A 15,380-nucleotide genomic window follows, 5' to 3' on the forward strand; every position below is an offset into this window, starting at 1 on the left:
AAACATAAAGTATTGTACGTTTTCTGTGTGAGAGAAAAACAAAACTCTTTACTTGACAACCAAAAAACAAAAAAATTACAAAACAAAATGCAAACAAAAAACAAAACACTACAAAAAAAAAAAACAAAAAACAAAAACTGTTGAAAATTTTTTATATAAATTGTTGAAACAAAACAAAACAAACAAAAAAAAAGAAGAAACCTAAAACATAAAAGAAACTGCTAATTGATGGTATTTATTATGGCCTAATGCATACTATTTAATTATATATTTATTATTAGCATTTTAGCTTGCACAAGCCGCGTTTCTGACAAGGACTTTTATTTGTATTTTGTGCTTGCATAAATTTGTTTTTATGTTTATCAACTATTATTATATCTTTATTATTACGTTTTAAAATGTTATACAACAAACTGCAAACTACAAAACACGAAAAGTGGGACACAAGAAAGAATATAAAGAAGTAATCTAAAACATAAATGCATTAACAATAGCCAAGCAATCTCTGCTCTAAAAAATAAACACAAGGAAAGAAAACTGTTGTAAAACCCTACACGAAACAAAAACACAACACAACCCAACAAATGCCACAAACTGAGAAACTGAGAAACAATTAAAGATTTTTATACATATTCCGATAAAAAAAACCCAATTTGTTTTTTATTATTTATTATTTGTATTATATTTTCCGTTCTTAGCACTTTTAGATTTGTACATTATTATTGATTTGAACAGATGCGATGTTTATTAACCCTATGATGCCGACATTTCCGCTTCCGTAGCCCCCTTTTTCCCGCCCCTCTCCCGTCTGTCTCTGACGCACCTATTGTACTAGTGGTAAACTATTTAATCTTTATATGGATATAAATATATATGTGAATGTATGTTGATAAACAAATTGATGAATTGAGAATCTAATAGACTGTGCAAAAAAAGAAAAGAAAATAAGGAAAAACCGACAACAATTTTTTTAAATATATATTTCTGTATATTTAAAAAACTCGAATAAGGAGCAAGAAAAGAAAAAAAAAACATGAATAAATAAAGAATATTCTCTTCGGCACACAATCCCAGAGAATAGAAATTATATAAAATATTTATACAAGATAAAGATGTGTAACTAAAGCACAGTGTGAGCTATCAAAACGTACTAAATAATTAGCAGTTTTTATTTCCGATATTTCAGATCGATATGTAAACGATTTATACCGCCAATTAACTGTGCTCTAATCCTCTATATAATCAGATAAGCGTCAAGGCCCTCTGATATCTTGCTCTATATATATATATATATATGTATTAATATATATGACCGATTTATATATGTTAATATTGCCGATATAGTATATGTAGTTGGGCATTTCGCGTGTGTCGCCATTTGTGATTATTTTTTTCTGGGCAAAGTCTAGTTTTACCCGAAAAAAAGGACGCCAAAACGGAAGGGAAAAAACTGAAAGGAAAGGGAAATAAATTCAAAAAGTAAAGGAAAAGCCACCAGATGAAGATCAGAATGGAAAAAAGAGAATCATTTAGAAAGTCATATTTTGAGTAATGTTAAGCATAAGTGTTGTATAATAAATGGCAATGCAAGCTAGTGTTGGAAAACACCGCATATACATCCATACATATTATCCATATATATATATATAAATATTATTGCGACTATTATTTTTTATGATTGTTAGGAGCTCTCTATGAATGTTGAACGGAATCGAAGCGAAATCGAATCGAGGCCAATCCATCTACGGATTGGCTCCTCTCTCTTTTTGGGGTTGGTTAAGAGACTGTCAGGCACAAGTTACAGAACAGAACAGACCTAGATGTTAGGATATATATATGCATATATAAATATATATGTATATATACAGACATATTTGGTGTTTGTATGCCATATCTAAAAATCATTTTAATTGTAGTTTATATTTTTGATAAATGTTATTAAGGAACGGAACACAAAAACAAAAACCAAAAACAAAGAACAAAACAAAAACAACATAAATCAAAGGTCATTTGGCGGCATTGTTAAGCGTATTTGTATGGAATTTAAATTTTGTACAAGTTCTAGTAGAGATTGGCAGAAGTTTGAATTCTATATCTCCGATAAAAAGGAGAGGCAGCGAACTAATGAATGAAGGCAAACCAAAACCAAAACCAAAACCAAAACCAAATCCAAAAAGTAAATTAAAATTCAAACTGGCTTCGTAGAAGTGTTTTTAAGTATTATTAGAAATTATGCAGTAATGAAGGAAAGCTCCCAAATGAAATGCTTGAACCACTAAATTATTATGAACATAACATATAGATATATATATGCATCTAATTGAATAATCTCAACAACTGAGTGTGTCTGTGTCGTCTATGTTTCGGTTAGCATCTAGTGCAAAGCGATCGCAGCTTTCAATAAGTAGGATTTTAATTCTTGGTAGTGCTTACTTCAAACACATGTTTTAAGGAAATAAGAACACGAGGAGCGTAAATATAACAAAATACATTTAATATGCATGCTTGAGTAGTGTCTGTTTGAATGTATGTAATTGGTATGTAATCTAAATAAGAATTTTGCGTAAAACGATTTCGTTCCATCCCCATTTATGGTTTTCCCTTATTTCACGTTAGGAATAAGGAATCGGATATATGATTATCTAGATTAGAAATTGAGGAACAAGATCAATTCATTATTTCTGTAGACATTAAAACATACAGCTTTGGTTAGGAACTTCACCGAATATTCAAGTAGCAATCCAAAAAAACACAACTAAACATAAATGATAAATACCAAACAAAATAATTAATGACTATGACTGATTTTATACACGAATTGAAAAAAAAAACAAGATTTACACAACAAATTATACACATATACATACATATATATATATATGAATATTTATATTTATAATGTTGCTACTATTATATAAAAACGAGACAAGTTAAGGTTGAAGCCCCGGATAAAGTCCTGGACCTCTCCATCTGTAATACATTTTACACGTTAGGCTACTTCTGCTAATATCTAATATATCTACGAGTATATATGAATATATATATTTATGTGTGTGTTTAAACAAAAAGACAAAAGAAAAAAAAATAAACATAAAAATTAGTAGTGAACTCAACAGTTTTTTAACACTCAAAAACAACAAAATCTTAGACTGCTTCGAAAACGTAAACGTGAAACTTAAAAAATGAAAATATAAAAACTTTTGTGAAATAAAATGAATATGAGACTCGTTTAGGGAATTTTTCTGAAAAGATTTTCCGTTTCCGCTTTTATCTCTGCACTTGTTTAAACTGAGAAATTAAAACTAACTAACTGATTTAGGCTGAACAACTGATTTTTCACTCTTTAATTAACTAAAATGATATAAAATTAAAAACGCAAGAAGAAAAGAGAAAGATGACAAGAATATAATGAATATTTTCGCTAACATTTCTAGGTGCAAAATATAATATTTATATACATCCGTAAATTTAATCTATAATTAAAGTGCGTATACAAACTATAAGGCATAATAATTAAATGTTTGTTGTTAGCTGCTTATTCTTCCTATTGAAGATTACCTAAAATAAATAAAAAAAAATAAAACAACAACAAAAAAATACATACACAATTCATATCCCGAGCATTTTGTAATTTTTGAAGCAAAGCAACATATTAAAAAATAATACTAAAAATACAGCAAAAGCACTTAAAAAGAGAAACGAAAACAAAAAAATTTATTTAAGTCAACCATTTTAAGAAAGAAAGTTAATCTAACTTTAAATGAGAACCAAATGGGCAATGTAAAATGCAATAACTAAATAAGAAGTTTATAAAATGATGACCTATTTTTAAAGACTTTTAAATTTATTCACCTTTTTATTCACCTGTTCTTTTGGCCTAGAAAAATTACTCTACAACTCAATATTTTTTCAATTACTTATAATCATTTCCCATTTGTAAATTCCCCTCATTTTAATTTGTTTAATTTTTATTTTTTATCTCTTACAGTATTGCACAAATTACACAGCAGCAGCATCAATGACAACAAGAGCTACTTGGCAGACAGAATACAGCAACATTTCATTTGAAAGAGAGATTGAAACAATACAAATATTATTATTAATTAATTAATAACAAAACATTCCCCATTTAATTGTGTTAATTGTGTTGAATTTGTTGTTGGAGAAAAAGAAGTGGTAATTAATTAAGGATCGTATGCCATGCCATGCCATTCATTTCCTTGTATGTGGATATGAAAATGGAACATAAGTTTACGTTACGCAATTATTTTAAATCAATTTTGGGACTCAAAAAATTATATAAATACGAATATATTTGCAATTAGTGTAAATGAGTCTCTACGGTCGAACCGCACATAAAACAAACACAATACATAAAAAAAAGAACGAAAAGAATGTTGCTAAATCATTTGGAAATATGCATAAATGTTAGCTCATCTTAATCATAATCACGCATTCGCATCTAGATTTTAGATATTTATAAAGCTATATAGTGCAACTAAGCCGAATCATGGAATCATCATCTAGTCATCATGCATACATATATGTATTTTTATAATAATTAATATTAAACGAAAACGAAAACAAATATGAACTAAACCGAAAAAGAACACCAATCTAATGTTAAATGTCGTTATAATTAAGTTTTCTTTATATACACATATATATATTTATGTTTTAGCTAACGATTTATATATTTTTCCGTCAATGGATTGATTTTAAAGTCTCCCGCAGTTTGAATTTAAAACTAAATAATAAAAAAAAAACACAAATGTATACAGGGTTCTGCTTAAATGACTTTCATATTGTCATATGAAAGGGTACGTTTAATATCTGCTAAAATATTATGTTTTATCTATTATGGTTAATTGTTTACACCATGCCATACGTTCTCGGTTACAACTCGTATATTTCGCTCAAATTTTGTTTTACAGTTAAGAAGTACTTACAAGAAAAACGAAAAATGTTAAAGCAACGGATGGTAGGAGGGGAAAATGTGGAAAATATGGACTGACAAGCAAATCATGTATATCATTGAGGGTTGGCATTTTTAGTCTTTACATAAGTATATAAAAATAAATACAAATACAAATAATACATGTAGTCTTTGTCAGGCATTCTCAGCTGTTTCGAAACGGGGAAATTGTTAACTTTTTTGTGTTGAAATGAAAAAATGAGAAGAAGAAAAAACGTAAGAAATAAAATAACATATATACACGCCCACCAAATGCATACTATATGCTATATACTGTTTCTAATATGCATACAAAGATTTAACCACAACACACATACTTGTACTGATACTGAACAATTAAAACATTTGGTTAAAGTTCGTAACTGACTCAACTTACTGCCAGGATAGCTCAGCTCAGCTCCTCCTCAGACACCGTGCATAAAACTCACTCAGTCAGTCAGTCAATCACTCATTCAGTCAGTCATTCACGCAATCAACCAAACCAATCCTACCCAGGAATCAAGCACAATTAAATGTAATACAACTGGAAAAGCATTTATAACTTGAATATATTTTCTATTTTCAATTCAAAGCCAAGCAAACGGTGTTTTTTGTTTTTTTGGTCAAGAAGAACAAATAATGAAAACTCAAATTAAAATATAAACTTAATCGTAACTAAATCGAATACGATGTAATTGAATGTGAACGTTATTAACTCATTAACTATTATTATAATCTAAGATTCCAACTGTATGCGCATTTTATACATATATAAAAAAGTAAGGCAAACCAGATATAAAAACAAAAAAAACTCATTAATGTAATGTGTAAGGGAAAACAAAAAAAATAACTTACATTAAATTATATATAAATATTTTTATACATGTGGAAAAACTTAACAAAAAAAAATGCATGATAATTCGTTATAAAGCTGCAATTTGATCGAGTGACGAACACTATATGAATTTCTACTCAATAACTCCATTGCAAAAGTCAACAACATCGGCGTGAATTTGAGTATTTAACAACAAATGAAAGTCTTTTTAATGCTTAGGGGCCACAATTTTCGAAGTAATTAAAAAAATGAAGAAAAAAACAACATGAAATTATTATATTAATATACGGTATTAATTAACATTTAAAAAATGTTGTGTAACATTATTAATAAACCAAACAACCAAGAACAACCAGCAACAACAACAATTGTATTGTAAGAATTTCTATTTCCATTAAACCACAATAAAATTATTTTGTTTTTAAATAAACCAATTGACTTTCATTTAATTTATAAAGTTTCATAATTACTTAATAAATACCCTAAAAATGCAATATTTAACAAGGAGAATAGCACACTGGGAATACGTATAAGGTGAGTAAAAGATAAAACCAAATTATATTTCCGTAAAGTCTAGTCATCTAAGATATTTCCCTCGAGATGCCAGTTGTTTTAAGTACCACCGAACGATTACCTTGATTTTTCAAAAACCGGCAGTTTAAAGAGGAATGTATATCAAAATTAAAAGATATATCTACAAAAATACTGCAACATTTGATATATAGAAAAAAAGCATTTAACAATAAAATACTGATATAATTAAAAAATAACAGAATAAATGAAATAATATGAAGAGCATAACGTTAAAATAAAGATTTATATATCGACAATTGAATCAAATACCGATACAATATATATATATTTAGCTATCCCTCATTTAAAGATAAACTAGAAAATTTCCTTGTTTAATTGTATTTATTTGTTAACTCTAAGCTTAGCCTATTCTGTAGATTTTGGTAGTTTTTTCGTCCTGCAAAAGAAATAGGAAATTAGAACATGGATTCACTATTATGAAGACTATAATACTCACATCACACGTAGCTCTTCCAGAGTGGGAACACTCAAGCGTGATGGGAAGTGACCAGCCGCATTTTCCTGCTGCATTTCCAGAGGATGCTTTTTCACCTTGTGGGATCGACAGTTGGCATTACAGGCGAAGGACTTTCCACAATAGTTGCACACATACGGCCGTAGGCCCGTGTGGCTGAGCAAGTGTGTCTTTAGGGTCTTGGAGCGCTTGAATAGTGCTCCGCAGACATCGCACTTCAGTCGGCGCTCTTCGCTGTGTACCACCTTATGCATATTCCAGGTGCGTCGCGTCTGTAGCTTCTTGCCGCATATGTTGCATACGAAGCTGGGCTCCGCGTGGATCTGGTTGTGGGCCTTCAGTCGAGCTAGGTTCTTAAAGCTGGCCTTGCAGGTGGTGCACTCGAATGGCCGATTGTCCGTGTGCACCAACTTGTGCTCATTTAGAGCCGTGATCGTCTTAAGCTGCTTGCCGCAGCTGTCGCAAATAAAGGGCTTTATATTGTTGTGCATACCCTCCTTGTGCATCTTGAGGGCTGTGGCGGAGGAGAGGGTCTTGTTGCACAGGTCACAGGTGGTGGTAGCGGTTGTTGTCCTGTCCGCTTTTGCCCGCCGCTCAATTTTGCGGCACTCGCCTTCCCTGTGCTTCTCATACGAGGCACGATTCTTGTAGACTTTGCCGCATCTCTCGCAAATCATGCAGCTGCGTTTGCCGCTCTCATCAGCGGTTAATTCGCCATCGTCCGTTCGTGGTTTGGCCAAAGTGACGAGACTAGAGATTTCATTGGTTGTGATTGGCAGGAATTCGAGATCAGCTGTCATTAGTTCCGGCTTGATATCCACTTCCTCCTCCTCGCTGGAACCCGAATAGGTAGAGGTGATGTACATTCGAGATTCGTCGTGTTGCGGTACCTCAACCAGCATATCATCCATTCCCAACTGATTTGTATGGCTGCCGTGCATATTGTTCTCCAGCAAAATGGGATCTATATCAATAAATTCCTGCTTCCTGCGGACATCGCTTTCCAAGATGCCTTTGCTGTAAGTCCGCTGTGAGGAGTCCGCATCTCTTATCATTATGAGTTCTTCTCTTGTTCCTCCTTGTGGTAGAGATTCTTCCTGCAATCCTAGCCTTCGTTTCCCAAACTCTGGAAGCTCCTCCATATCCGAACCCGCCATGGGCTTAATAATGTGCGTCCAGTCATCCTCGCCAAGTCCGTACTGGTGTCGTAGAGCTGCCACATCCAGACGCTTGTCCGGCTCCCTTTCCGCGCGTCGCAGCACCTCGAAGATGGCCTGCACCTTGGTTACATGCTCCGCAAAATCGATAAGTTCGCTTATCAGAGTGTAGCATTCCGTGCACAGCACACTGCTCAGCTCATCCTCTGTTCGCATCTGAGATAGACAGGGGGAGTTGCGTCATATTCAGCATCTTCTCAAGCCAGAACTACTACTTACGTGCACCTCGAAGTACTTGCGGATGGCCATTACCAGGACGTTGTCCCAGGTTCCCGTCTCGTCGCTCATTTGAACCTTGACGTTCCTCCTGGCATCGTCCTTAGCGCACAGTCGGCACCAGCTTAGCCAGTGGCTGTCTTCCGCCATGGTTTCAGTCCAATGCAGACGGTTTTTTAGTTTCCTTATCGCATCGCCTAGGAATTGTTTACTTTTTATTTCAAGAGATTAGCGTCTGGCTAGTGTTTGTTGTTGCTCAAAAATACTCGATTACAGGGGACTATCGATATTCGATTGTAATTGAATAGTATTTTTTGCTTAACAAACTACCACGCGCATTGCGTTGCATTGCATTTAGTATATTCCGTTAATTTTAAAGCGCCTAATGAAAGACTTAGAACCTTTGTGCTGCTTTGCTTTTAATTTATTATGTTACATTATTTTTTTGTTCATTGAAAGCCTTCAGCACCGTGGACCGCAACAGCATGATCCACTGGTGCGACAACACGGCACGGATGCAGTTCCTGTCCAGCAGTTGAAGCAGAAGTTGGTGCATTGGATGCAAGCGGGCATGTTGCAACAGCCTCCTGGATTGCAGCACATCTTGGAGTTGGTTGAATGTTGTGTCCGACAAGGAGCTCTCGTATGCCCTACAGAAGAAATATTTAAGTGTAAAATTTAAACGAAATAGAACTTCCTCACTTACCACAACTTTAGTATTTCCAAAAGGTTTTTATTATTGAAAATTTTCTAGTGAATTTCTTTGTTGTGTTCACGACAAGGCTCGGAGTCAGACTGATGATTTCTCCCACTAGCATCAGGCAGCTTGAAATATTTTGACAGGCAATGGAATCCAGGGATTACTAGATGGAATGAAATTTGGATTTTGTTCCAGTAAGGTGCTTTGTCGTCCACATAAGACCCTTTTAATCCACAAAGATGACTCGATGTTGCCTAACAAGGGCCACAGGGACCGCCACAGCCATTGGTAGGAGGATAGGTGGTAACACACCAAGGACCTCCGCACTGCGAGACAGGACAGCAGTAGCTGCAGTCAATTAGACAGCACTGGACGCAGGGCGAGGTGCGATAATAGCGGCTGGGGCAACACATGGTGGCTGGAAAGACTAAAGGATCATAATTTCAAAAATAAGAGAATCTTCTGTTGGTTTTAGCAAATGGAACAGTTTAAAAAGTCTCTTCCCAAGATTATATTTCTATTAAATATAATTTTTTACTCACCAAAAAAATATTTTTTAAAGGGAATAAGGCAACAAACACACCTTACTGGACTAGGCTTAGAAACGAACTGATTATAAAATAGTACGAGTATAACTACATCCTTGAAATTGAAAGCAAAGCCAGCTAAGATAAGAAAATATTGTAAATTATCAGTAAAAATATTTATATAATCTTTTTCTGTGATATGTGGGAAACAGCTTCTTTCATAATAAGTTATTAAAACGTTAAATACTTTACAAATTGGTAGAACCTTGTGGTATACTAATACGACCTCAGATTTCCCCTTAAACACGCATTCAAATGCTTACGAAACCGCATTTATTCAGTATTTTTTTCTCAAGGATTACATTACTTTTTTGTTGTACGTTGTGGCTAAATCCATCTTAAAATCGTTAAGAAGGACCTTCGATCTTATTCTTTCCCATTTGGCAGCTCCATGTCCATGTCCATGTCTTAACAGCAACCACTGGGACCGCAGGGCATGATAGTAGACTGAATATAGGCCGGAGTGCAGGGCACGCAGCACAATTCAACGCAACAGCTGTAACAGCCGCCGCAGGGATTGTTGCAACGTGGTCCACAAGGTCCGCAGGGTCCGCAAGGTCCGCAACACATGGTCTGGAGAAAGTTCAACTTTAGATATTTGTTTTAAAACTAGTACAGGCATTTTGCTTACCGTTATTGGATATAAGTTTTAGGTTTGCCTTAGGGGGCTATTATTATTTATCCTCTTTCGTTTTAAGAAAAACAATCCAAGAGCTGTAAAAATGTATTATTAATAAAACAGCTTCTTCAATTTAAGGTAGCTAAACTCACATTGATCTTAGTTAAAGAATTTGGATCTTACAACAAACAAATTAGTTCCGAGAATTTTTAGACAGAGGTGTTAACACAACGAATTTCGTAAAACAAGTGAAAACATAAAGAAGAAAACGAGGGTAAGTAAAAAATAAAAGTCATGGCCTACTTGAATTAAGTATAATAATCATTGTATAATAAATAAGGAAGCTGAAGACGTACTGTAAGACAATAAATCTGATCGAGTCGATGATATTTAAAGCTTTGGGCTTTAACTTAAAAGACTTTGCAACAATTACTTAAATTGATTTTAAAAATTAAGGATCCATAAATGAAGTAAACAAAAATTAAAATATTTTTATTATGGATATCCCAGTCTGCAGCTTAAATCGTTAAAGTTACATTGTATGCTTCATGTTAAGAAAGGTTTAATAATTAATTAAATATTTATTTCGTATGCCTTATTAAACCATTTATTTTAAACTTTTAATACAGTTTCAGATCATTCCTCGGCAATAAAGGTATTTCCAAATTGATCTGTAATATCACGAATTTTAATCTGCAGTCTGGATCGAAGCCTTAGTTTCGCTGTACCACTGATATGCCGCCAAAAAGGGCAAAGATCTTCGCAGTGCCACGTATTCCTGCGCCAAAGAAATGGCCCAGAACGGCAGAGATGTACTTCAGCGACATAGCGATGAATAAAGACTATCGGAGATATAAATAAATAAATATTTGTGATGAACAATATGAACAATGAACAATAATTAGTACCTAAGTCACAGACAATTTAATGGAATAGCCGCATCCACGAATTATTGAACATAATATATTTTGACAGATGCCGCTATACCTGCTATATACCATATAAAATAAATTGAATCACTAATTTAACCTGCAAGATTATTTTACAAAAAGTACTATGATTTTTGAATTGAATTATTTTGAAACTGAATAGATTTATCGATTTCTTTTAATCGAAATCCTCTATTCGGTATTTTTTAGAATCATGCGGTAATTTCTTATTATAGTGCTACGTTCACACTGGCAGCTTATATTCCGATTGGAAGATTGAAAAACTAGAAAAGTAAATGTTATTTTACAAATTATAAATAAAACCCAAAATGCTGCGCCAGGAGAACTTGGCGGCCAACTTCTGCGGTCTGCTGGCCACACAAGGATACAAGGGTGAGTGAAGTTTTCTCAAAGGTACGGCTGTGGAATCCAATAATGAAAAAAGTTCTTCCATTTAACAGAGAAGGCAAACGAGTGGCGCATTTTGGGTCAGGAGCAGGATGGCTCTATGCTCACATCCTGGATATTTGAGTATCCGGAGGACGAGGAGAAGGTGCGCCAGGAGACCTGCATTGGTCACTTCCATGCCACCAAGAAGCAACTACGCTTGCTTTGGACTCTGCCCAAGTGCTGTGAAATCATCCAGGCGAGTGTCAACAGCAGCGTCACTCTGCTCTCCTTTGTGGAGAAGACCGAGGGTAATCTCTACCAGGCCTTCGTTGTGGAGGTTCGCAGCTCGGAGGGAGGCACTGTGACGCCCATTAATGCAGAGCCCACGCCGCGTCAAATCATGACGCAGTTTCTATGGCGAGTGGAGAGTGCCACGCGCACCTGCTGGCAGGACAAGCTTCTGGTGCTTACCCACGAAGAGTGTACGTATTTAGCAGTTTTCTGAACTAATCTTTTAGGGATATACTGGAGCTTATTTCCCTTTACAGCCATTAGGCAGTACAGCTGTGTGGTGAAGCAGAGCTCAACCACATCCTCGACTGGTGCCGGTGAGGGCAGTGCCTGGCGCTTGGACACCAGCATCCTGACTTTTGAAACTTTGGCGAGAAACTTCAGCTGGGCTCAGTGGGATCCCGAGTGTCAGGCTCTTTATTACATACATCTAAAGCCAAAAGCCAAGAGCCTGAGTCTGCTGGACGAGCGGGAGGAGGCGGGTGGCGAGCAGGCAGCACCGATTCTTAGTCCCACACTGTCGGCTTTCCAGTTCAACGAGAAGCAGCCCACGGAGACGGTGGTAGGTGCACGAGACTTGTATTTGAGCCCTAAGGTAATCCCTTTCATTCTTTCCAGCTAAATATACCTCTCAACCTGCCCAAGTTGCCCACTGGTAGCTCTAGGGAAGATGAAACCCCTAGCTACGACGATGATGCAGTACCATTGCGCGTGCACGACAGCTCTCTTAATCTCATCATTCTGGCGGATAGCTCTTCGGGCATGTTCTTCGTCTGTCACTACTACCTTTACCAGCCGATGCAATCGGAGCAGAAGGACGTACACTTTGCCTACTCGGTGACTCTGCTGCATCATGGCTGCGTGGTGCACTGCGTCATGCCCGGGGTGCCGTGGCAAAAGGCTAGGCTTTTGAAGCCCACTTTTGCTCTCCACGGGCAGCATCACTTGCTGGTGTCGTCCGCCTTTTTTGTCCATCTGCTGGACGTGGGTCTGCAGCATGAACCCAACTGTCACATCGTGTGTGCTGCCCACAGCAACCGGAGTCCTGATATTACCCAGCTGGTTCCCCTGCGGAAGTGGGGAGCCCTGGCCTACGATGTGGCCACCTTGGATTTGGTCTCTCTAACCGTACCCAAGTCGCATCTGATTGAAGCCTTCCGAAACGACAGCTCGCTGGACAACCGAATCAGCATTATCCATTACTTCCTGCTGCACTCAAACGATATGGACGTTCTGGCCGAGCTGCTGAATAGTATCCTGGAACGTCCGCTTTCCCTGGACACGGTGGCCCTGCTGAAGGAGGCCCTTGTAGCTGGCAGTTACGCTGCTGCAGTTCGCGGTTTGCCGGACGAGGCCAAGCCACTGATGAGGCTATTGCCGTTGACCACAGCTATTGCCTCGCGACCCATTCAAGCCCGGGTAGCGGATATAAACGTGGGCCTCTCGCACGAAACGCTGCATAATACCAGCATGATGCTCCTGTCGCCGCAGCAGCGTCTCTCACCCTACCGAACCGATATCTGGACAAGGCTGTGGGATTTGCTCAACGAGTCAGCAAAGCAGGAACAGCCGCGCTTCAGTGGAGAACAGGTGACGGAGAAGCTCATCTTTAGCCTGGCCTGCTACCAGCCAGAGGCCCTGTCCAGGTGCACTACGCCCCTATCACCGGACGCTGGCTCGGGCGGTGGCTTTGGAGACTACAGCAGCGGCAGTGCGTTTCCCTTTAGCAAAGAGGTTCTGCCTTTCATTGAGCTGGAAGGCTGCACGGCCAGTAAGCAGGAGCACGTCATCTCAGTGGTAAATTATTAACATACTTTACTTTATATTACTTATCTAATTTCATAAAATATTAATAGTACTTGCGCGAGCTTAGCGTTCATTTGGTGAAGCATTCCTCCAAGCCGCACACTGGCTTCCGATGGCTGAAGGAGACCTTCTTTGAGCGCTCCCAGGCTCCGGCTCATGTGCATGCGGTGGCCTCTCAGTTTGTTTCCTCGCAGTTGGAGCTGTCCCGTGCGCTCTGCTCCCTTGTGTGCCGTGCGGCGGGCTTGGATGCTCGCATGGAAACGTTACGTGGCTTTCAGTTGATGTGAGTTTCACTCGATTCTAGGTTTAACTTTATTTTAGTTCTGGGAATATTTGCAGAGATAAAATGCCAGCTAGCCAACAGCACTCGCTGTTCCTTATACTGGAGAGATACTGTTTGGCAGTGGAATCGATTGCCTTTCCCCTGCCCGAGGGATTCTCCTCGTTTTTCACTTACCTGGGCTATCGGGCTTTGGGCTACAACATGTTCCTGCAGTATGTGGAGAATCATGTGTTCGAGCTGCAGGTGGACGTTATGAAAGCAATTGTTTTTGGTGGGTTTCTATATGATTTTTCAAGGTAATTCCCTCATTTCATTGTATATATTGAACAGATATCGAGGATTCCCCCCTGGGCATCGAGCGTAAGCTGTCGCTGCTGTCAGCTCTGCCCAAGCAACGGGCCCAGCGGCTTTTAAAATGCTGGCAGCATCCGGACAGCCTCATGATCCGTGGCAGGGAGCATGCAGCAAACATTTTGTCCGGTCAGCAGCTCCTGGAAGCCAACCAACAGCAAAGGCCATCAGTCTGCGCAAACCAGTCCCGAAACAATACCAGGAGCGGTGAGATTTCCACCTTAATTTACTTTCATTTCATTTGCATTTGCACATATGTATTTTTCACCCACATCCATCATCCCGTTCAGCTTTGGGCAAACCCAACACTGTGGTCTGCCACTCGCTGCTTTTGGTTTTTCTGTTTATAATTTTAACCACGGCCTTCCTGAGCATGGCGAGCTATGTGTTACTTGGTAGATCGAATCATCGCCGACTGGTAAGCAACGCTAATCAGTGTTTGCCAGTGTTCTTGTCCCATTCGCACGAGTTATTATCCTGTTTTTGGAATCCAATTTTTATAGCAAACGCATTTCTCTTTGACAGACTTAACTGCCGAAGCCCTAACGCCATTGGACTCCTTTCTGGACCTACTGACGGCCAAGGCTAGTCTAAACGAATTGGATTACAATTTGCTTATCGAGACCACTTTGAGCTCCATTGATCTGCTCAAGGTGGAGGGCTAATGTGCTTACTACTTACTATATATTTGGTAGCAGTCATGACAGTAATTAAAAGGGTATTAATTAAAGGCCAAAGTATAGTGTCAAAATATCAAGTATTGGACCCCACATGCAGTACCCCTTAGGGGTAAAACACGCTTTATGTTTGTTAGACTTAGACTAAGATTTGTTTTTGTGCAGCTTACATAGAATTCAATGTAAAATTTTTTGTTATGTTTAATGTTCCTATTATTTTCTATATGTGTCAATGAATTTATGCATTCCATGTCTTATAATCCATATAGCGAATTTATGTATCTATGTACGTACATATATATTTATTATTTATTTATTTATTTGCCACAAAACAGTAAAAGCTTGTGACTATCATAAATGAGTTATTATTATAGAATAAACTGATCTTGAAAGATTCTTTACTTAAAATACAAACCATATTTTGGTTTCTAGTTAACTTTCAAGTATTTTAAAGAATCAAATCGTTGATTAAATCAC

General features: G+C 37.3%; 5 protein-coding genes and 2 long non-coding RNA genes across 9 annotated transcripts in view; 3 read left to right on the forward strand and 4 right to left on the reverse strand.

Annotated features, from left to right (window-relative positions):
- brat (tripartite motif-containing protein brain tumor) overlaps positions 1-6,219 on the forward strand; it is a 43,687-nt gene extending 37,468 nt beyond the window's left edge. For both annotated transcript variants that reach the window (XM_086837139.1, XM_020949068.2), the window contains exon 4: positions 3,989-6,219. In XM_086837139.1, coding sequence (XP_086693265.1) covers positions 3,989-4,068 — 80 coding nt within the window. In that variant the 3' untranslated portion in view covers positions 4,069-6,219. The remainder of the gene's footprint in view (positions 1-3,988) is intronic.
- Positions 6,220-6,685: 466 nt separating this feature from the next.
- Positions 6,686-8,643, reverse strand: LOC110181381 (zinc finger protein weckle). Its single transcript, XM_020949110.2, has 3 exons — positions 8,274-8,643; positions 6,820-8,210; positions 6,686-6,759 (listed from the first exon to the last, which is right to left on the reverse strand). Exons 1-3 carry the CDS (start codon positions 8,418-8,420, stop codon positions 6,729-6,731), a joined length of 1,569 nt encoding a protein of 522 aa, XP_020804769.2. The 5' UTR covers positions 8,421-8,643; the 3' UTR covers positions 6,686-6,728.
- A 29-nt stretch (positions 8,644-8,672) lies between these two features.
- On the reverse strand, positions 8,673-9,116 carry LOC110181390 (uncharacterized). The gene is made up of 2 exons (XM_020949121.2): positions 8,977-9,116; positions 8,673-8,920 (listed from the first exon to the last, which is right to left on the reverse strand). The coding sequence occupies exon 2, from the start codon at positions 8,871-8,873 to the stop codon at positions 8,733-8,735; it is 141 nt and encodes a 46-aa protein (XP_020804780.1). The 5' UTR covers positions 8,874-8,920; positions 8,977-9,116; the 3' UTR covers positions 8,673-8,732.
- Positions 9,117-9,813: 697 nt separating this feature from the next.
- On the reverse strand, positions 9,814-10,468 carry LOC110181394 (uncharacterized). The gene is made up of 3 exons (XM_086837140.1): positions 10,329-10,468; positions 10,189-10,271; positions 9,814-10,130 (listed from the first exon to the last, which is right to left on the reverse strand). Exon 3 carries the CDS (start codon positions 10,125-10,127, stop codon positions 9,966-9,968), a length of 162 nt encoding a protein of 53 aa, XP_086693266.1. The 5' UTR covers positions 10,128-10,130; positions 10,189-10,271; positions 10,329-10,468; the 3' UTR covers positions 9,814-9,965.
- Positions 10,469-10,570: 102 nt separating this feature from the next.
- Positions 10,571-11,082, forward strand: LOC147643021 (uncharacterized). The gene is made up of 2 exons (XR_015272662.1): positions 10,571-10,736; positions 10,806-11,082. It is a non-coding gene; the product is annotated as an uncharacterized LOC147643021 (long non-coding RNA).
- On the reverse strand, positions 10,757-11,244 carry LOC147643022 (uncharacterized). Its single transcript, XR_015272661.1, has 2 exons — positions 11,085-11,244; positions 10,757-11,018 (listed from the first exon to the last, which is right to left on the reverse strand). It is a non-coding gene; the product is annotated as an uncharacterized LOC147643022 (long non-coding RNA).
- A 72-nt stretch (positions 11,245-11,316) lies between these two features.
- On the forward strand, positions 11,317-15,317 carry pigeon (gamma-secretase activating protein pigeon). 2 transcript variants are annotated; one of them, XM_086837384.1, is made up of 9 exons: positions 11,317-11,498; positions 11,567-11,977; positions 12,044-12,348; positions 12,405-13,583; positions 13,643-13,875; positions 13,932-14,146; positions 14,206-14,433; positions 14,517-14,644; positions 14,752-14,963. In XM_086837384.1, exons 1-9 carry the CDS (start codon positions 11,435-11,437, stop codon positions 14,755-14,757), a joined length of 2,769 nt encoding a protein of 922 aa, XP_086693510.1. In that variant the 5' UTR covers positions 11,317-11,434; the 3' UTR covers positions 14,758-14,963. The 2 variants fall into 2 exon arrangements, with proteins under 2 accessions (XP_086693510.1, XP_086693509.1); XM_086837383.1 differs by lacking the exon at positions 14,517-14,644 and having other exon boundaries at positions 14,752-15,317.
- Positions 15,318-15,380: the final 63 nt, after the last annotated feature.

This window comes from Drosophila serrata, unplaced genomic scaffold (genome assembly GCF_035046125.1).
Source record: "Drosophila serrata isolate PLE 108 unplaced genomic scaffold, ASM3504612v1 contig_302, whole genome shotgun sequence".
In the NCBI taxonomy this organism is placed as follows: domain Eukaryota; kingdom Metazoa; phylum Arthropoda; class Insecta; order Diptera; family Drosophilidae; genus Drosophila; species Drosophila serrata.

Bases quoted from the DNA above. Each gene is read 5' to 3' on its own strand.
- LOC110181381 (XM_020949110.2), bottom strand. From the start codon at position 8,420: ATGGCGGAAGACAGCCACTGGCTAAGCTGGTGCCGACTGTGCGCTAAG. The intron at 8,211-8,273 runs GTAAGTAGTAGT...TGTCTATCTCAG, and splicing joins GCAAGTACTTCGAGGTGCAC to ATGCGAACAGAGGATGAGCT. The intron at 6,760-6,819 runs GTGAGTATTATA...TTTCTTTTGCAG, and splicing joins CTGGAAGAGCTACGTGTGAT to GACGAAAAAACTACCAAAAT.
- LOC110181390 (XM_020949121.2), bottom strand. From the start codon at position 8,873: ATGTGCTGCAATCCAGGAGGCTGTTGCAACATGCCCGCTTGCATCCAA.
- LOC110181394 (XM_086837140.1), bottom strand. From the start codon at position 10,127: ATGTGTTGCGGACCTTGCGGACCCTGCGGACCTTGTGGACCACGTTGC.
- pigeon (XM_086837383.1), top strand. From the start codon at position 11,435: ATGCTGCGCCAGGAGAACTTGGCGGCCAACTTCTGCGGTCTGCTGGCC. The intron at 12,349-12,404 runs GTAGGTGCACGA...CATTCTTTCCAG, and splicing joins AGCAGCCCACGGAGACGGTG to CTAAATATACCTCTCAACCT. The intron at 14,434-14,751 runs GTGAGATTTCCA...TCTCTTTGACAG, and splicing joins CCGAAACAATACCAGGAGCG to ACTTAACTGCCGAAGCCCTA.